The sequence below is a fragment of the Galeopterus variegatus genome, unplaced genomic scaffold (genome assembly GCF_000696425.1).
Source record: "Galeopterus variegatus unplaced genomic scaffold, G_variegatus-3.0.2 Scaffold680, whole genome shotgun sequence".
NCBI lineage: Eukaryota > Metazoa > Chordata > Mammalia > Dermoptera > Cynocephalidae > Galeopterus > Galeopterus variegatus.
Genome location: NW_007726791.1, coordinates 384,994 through 389,277, shown reverse-complemented (window position 1 = coordinate 389,277; position 4,284 = coordinate 384,994). Strand labels below are relative to the sequence as shown.

Genomic DNA, 4,284 nt, shown 5'->3' with positions numbered 1-4,284 from the left:
TGGGACTATTGTTATTTGGCCTCAATTCTGAATGTTTTGTTTAGCTTATCTATCCTTCTTTTAAAAAACCCAAAAAACCTAAGAGGAGATGCAGGGATTTCCCTTTCCTTCCTTTCCATAAAGGGAATGGAAAGTTACTTAGTAACAACTCTTTTATATCCTTGATCTTATCAGCTAGTTCAGGAGAAGGGTTTGGCTAATAAGTAATAAGGTGATACACGCACATTTGGCTGTATATATTAATTCCATGCCTATGAATGCAATTGAGGGATCTACATATAGCTGAATTCTGTAGCTTTCAAAAAATATTAATTGTTACTGCCATAAAGACCTTAATCATTAAGAATTTATGTGGTTATAGGGCTTTTTTAGATGAAGGGGTTTAGGTCATATTGTTTGCAGAGATGATTATAAAATGCTTTGTTTTCTGTGATTTACAAAAGAGAGTTTATAATATGCATTAGAAATGTATTACCATTCAGCACTCAGTAGCTGTTTTACTTTTTACGTGATTCCAGAACAGTGATGAACTCTGATCAAGGCTTTAATAAAGTGTTCATCTACAATTTTTTTAGTTCCATTTGTCTATTTACTAGGTTTACAGTATGAAGTAATCATTCTCATCTAGCCTGTTTTTGGTTCTTTCTCCCCATTTCATCTGGTTTGTTTTTTTTTTTTTTCCCTACTCCCCCTTAAACAGATCCGAGATGAGTGGGGCAATCAGATCTGGATCTGTCCTGGGTGTAACAAGCCTGACGACGGGAGCCCGATGATCGGCTGTGACGACTGTGACGACTGGTACCACTGGTAAGTGCCCCAAGCACCCAGCCCACCGGCCATACAGGCCTGTGCTTACTCAGGACAGCACAGGTCATCCTGCAAGGAGTTTCACAGGTACACTTGTGCCTTTGTACCCGTTAAAATGCTCTCCTAGGAACAGCAGGTGGAGCAAAATCATGGTGCCTGTAAAATGTAATTAATTGCAAAAACCAAGACTCTTGGGACTATTGTTATTTGGCCTCAATTCTGAATGTTTTGTTTAGCTTATCTATCCTTCTTTAAAAAAACCCAAAAAACCTAAGAGGAGATGCAGGGATTTCCCTTTCCTTCCTTTCTGGTAATGTTCTGTAAGAGCTGCAGTACTTGACAGTACTGTTAAAAGGTAACCCCTTTGTGGACATGGCACAGATGACAGAAATAAAGGAAGCTTGTCTGTTTTTTAAACCTCTTTACCAGCTCCAAAAACCAAAGAAACTCCACCAAAATGTGTGCAAATAGTCTTCTCATTTTATCTTTAAAATGTCAGATATAAAAAGACAGAAATCTGTCCAGTTATATAATATCTATAAGATAAAAACAAAGTCATTGCTCAGAAGAATTATACTATTCCTGGCTGAAAGGATGAATGAACTAATTAATTTCCCCAATAGGGCCCACGAAAGGGGCATTATGTAATATAATAATCCACATGCCCAACAATAGCACTACATAAATTAGAGCTGTTTAACTTTGATTTCCGGCAAATAGACCATAGACTTAAAAATTACTTAAAAACACAGAAAGGAAAAGAACATACACATATACAAAATATGTTGATCTGCATTTTTTTTGCATGTAGGCCCTGTGTGGGAGTCGTGGCTGCACCACCGGAGGAAATGCAGTGGTTCTGCCCCAAGTGTGCCAACAAGAAGAAGGATAAAAAGCACAAGAAGAGGAAACACCGCACTCACTGATGTCCCCGCGCTGTCCCGACCTAGCGCCAGCAGCCCAAGCTCCTCACCGGCACCTCTGCAGGGGAACTGGTGCCATCCCGCCACCACGTCTGTCCCCCAGCGCCTGCGGATAACGAATCTGGGAAAACCAAGGACGAGATCCCACCATTCACTCTGGATTTTCCCTCTGAAACATGCCAGCCTGTCGCTCCGCAGCAGTGTGATGAAGAAAATCCACAGCAGAGGCCTGGCCCGGGGGCCCCCCACCTCCTCTTTTCTACTTCCAGCAACAAGTATTATTAATAAAAAGACCATATATCTTCCCTTCTGATTTCCTTCATTCTCTCTAGGGCCTTTTCATTAAGGTATCAGATGAGAAGGCAATGTGTACACAGCCTTGACTGTAATTTAAGGATATCATTAGTCTGTATACAGTTTTCAACCCTTTCCTTCTATAGTGAGATAATCATATGATACAAAAGAAAACTCCAGTTGGAGTGTTGGCGAATATTTTTGTGATGAGAATATATGAAGCTTCCCTCTCCCCCCCACCCCCTGTTTTTAGTACTAACATGTAAAATGTTCAGGCTTTTGTGAAATACCTTATATTTTTTAAGAAAAAGGTTTCTATCATGTCCTGTTTGCTTTTGTGCAAATTATTTTTGCTTAACATATTTTATATCTTTGTTGCATTCTAATTTTGCCCTTCTTTAAGCTGCTGGAGTCTCTTCTCACTGCTTGTACATTTCATCAGCTTGTGTAAAAACTTCATACTAAAAGATTTCCCCTAATGTAAATAATAAATATTTATGAAGTAGTTATTTTTAAAATTTTTATCGTGTTTAATTCTGGCTGTCTCTGAAATCCACTGTGATTTCAGCCATATTTGTAATTACTGCGGTACATAAGCAGAGAAGGCTGGAGAAAGAGCCATAGTTCAAAGTCGTTTGCCTTGAGCTAAACCTGTGCAGCACCCAAGAACATTGTGGGGAAGAGGACCCTAGCAGTTGGAAGGAAACAAGGCAATTTAAATCTATAGTTTATGATTTGAAATTGTTTTGTTTGTTATCTATTTTGTTTCTGTAAATTTCTTTAACTGACTTTTATTACAAGGACATGTAGGTTCCATGAAAGTAAAAAAAAAAAAGTATACTGTAGAATTTTGTGTTTATATTGTTTTATTTCTACAAATCTGTTCATTGATATTGTGCTTTAAGGCTGAAATGAAGTATATTATGATTTTTTTTAAGAAAACTCATCAAATTTCAGGGTATCACAAAACTTTATTATATTACTATACTGCCCACTATTTATTATATGTTATAGATGTCTGAGAGGTAAACCAAATATTTTATTTTTAATGTAACATCAAATTTAACTTTATTAGCATATTTTAGCAACTTTGGAATAAATATGGACTTCTACTTGATTTTGAAATAATTCCAATTTGGGCCCGTGTGATGGATATCTTGAATGCTAGAACAAGGGCAACTTTGAACCTAATACAAATATATTAATAGAAAATGTGATTTTTTAATGCCAAGTAAATTACTATTAGTGTATGAATTAGTCATATTTTAAAACGTATTATGTGGTTAGAGAAATGCGGTTTTCTGCCATGAATGTGAAATTGCGAATCAGTGGAATGGAGTAGATCTTTTAAGAGTGCAGGACATCCTTGTCCTTGTTCCAGAGGCCAGAATTTTTCTGTCCCTGCAAAAGAACAAAGCATCTATGTTGAGATATGTGTTTTTTGTTTTATTAATTTGAGATCATTCTAAATACTTTATACAATATTTTCACATGCACAAATATACCCTTTAGTGCTTTTTGGAGAGGGATGAAGGGTGGGGGAAGTGCAAAATAAAGATTATTGGCTATTTCATAGTTTGCTTTTCCATTTTCTTTATTTAGGATTTAGTTCCCTGAGGCATGGTCAGTGGATCCACAGTTGCCACGTGTAAGTGAGCAGGTCATACTAGTGAAATAAGAATGGAGGTGCCTATATATAACTTTTCCCCAATCCCACTGTCTGAGAGACTTCAGCCCCTACTACATTTAAGGAATTTCAATCAGTTTGTTGTCCCTTGCTATTTCATGGTTGCTTCCCTAAATCCAGTTCATGATTTTATAAATGGTCTTTGCAATAATAAAACGAAAGAATCATTTCAGGGGGCTGGAGGGCTCAAGGGATTAGTAATGGAATACAGAGCCTTTCACCTCTAGGTCAGTGAGTCGAATCCAGTCCAGGTCACTAGAGACCAAAAGTTGTCACCATCTTATGACTGTTTAGTGGCCTGTGTGAAATGAACTGGTGGTCTCAGTCTACTGGACAGCTGTCTGTGACACCAACCAAAGGAAGTTCACGAAAAGGCAAAAGAAATGTGCATTAGAAAGTAAAACATCTGTGTTACAAAGAAAAGTTAGAAAGTTGGACGTAGTCATTCTCCATAAACTAACACTGAGGGGATAAAAGAGCAGGTGCCAAGTACCACAGATACCACGAAGAAAATAGAGACTCATTTACTCGATGCGAGCCAAACAAAATAGCAAAAGAAATGTGCATTAGAAA

The 4,284-nt window shown here is 37.5% G+C and overlaps 1 protein-coding gene across 1 annotated transcript in view; it reads left to right on the top strand.

The window, feature by feature from the left end:
• Nucleotides 1-3,599, top strand: part of LOC103589377 (transcription initiation factor TFIID subunit 3) — a gene marked incomplete at its 5' end in the record, with an annotated part of 51,213 nt that extends 47,614 nt beyond the window's left edge. Inside the window, 2 exons of the mRNA XM_008571330.1 lie at nt 701-807; nt 1,619-3,599. Of these exons, the coding sequence (XP_008569552.1) occupies nt 701-807; nt 1,619-1,733 (222 nt within the window). The remainder of the gene's footprint in view (nt 1-700; nt 808-1,618) is intronic.
• Nucleotides 3,600-4,284: the final 685 nt, after the last annotated feature.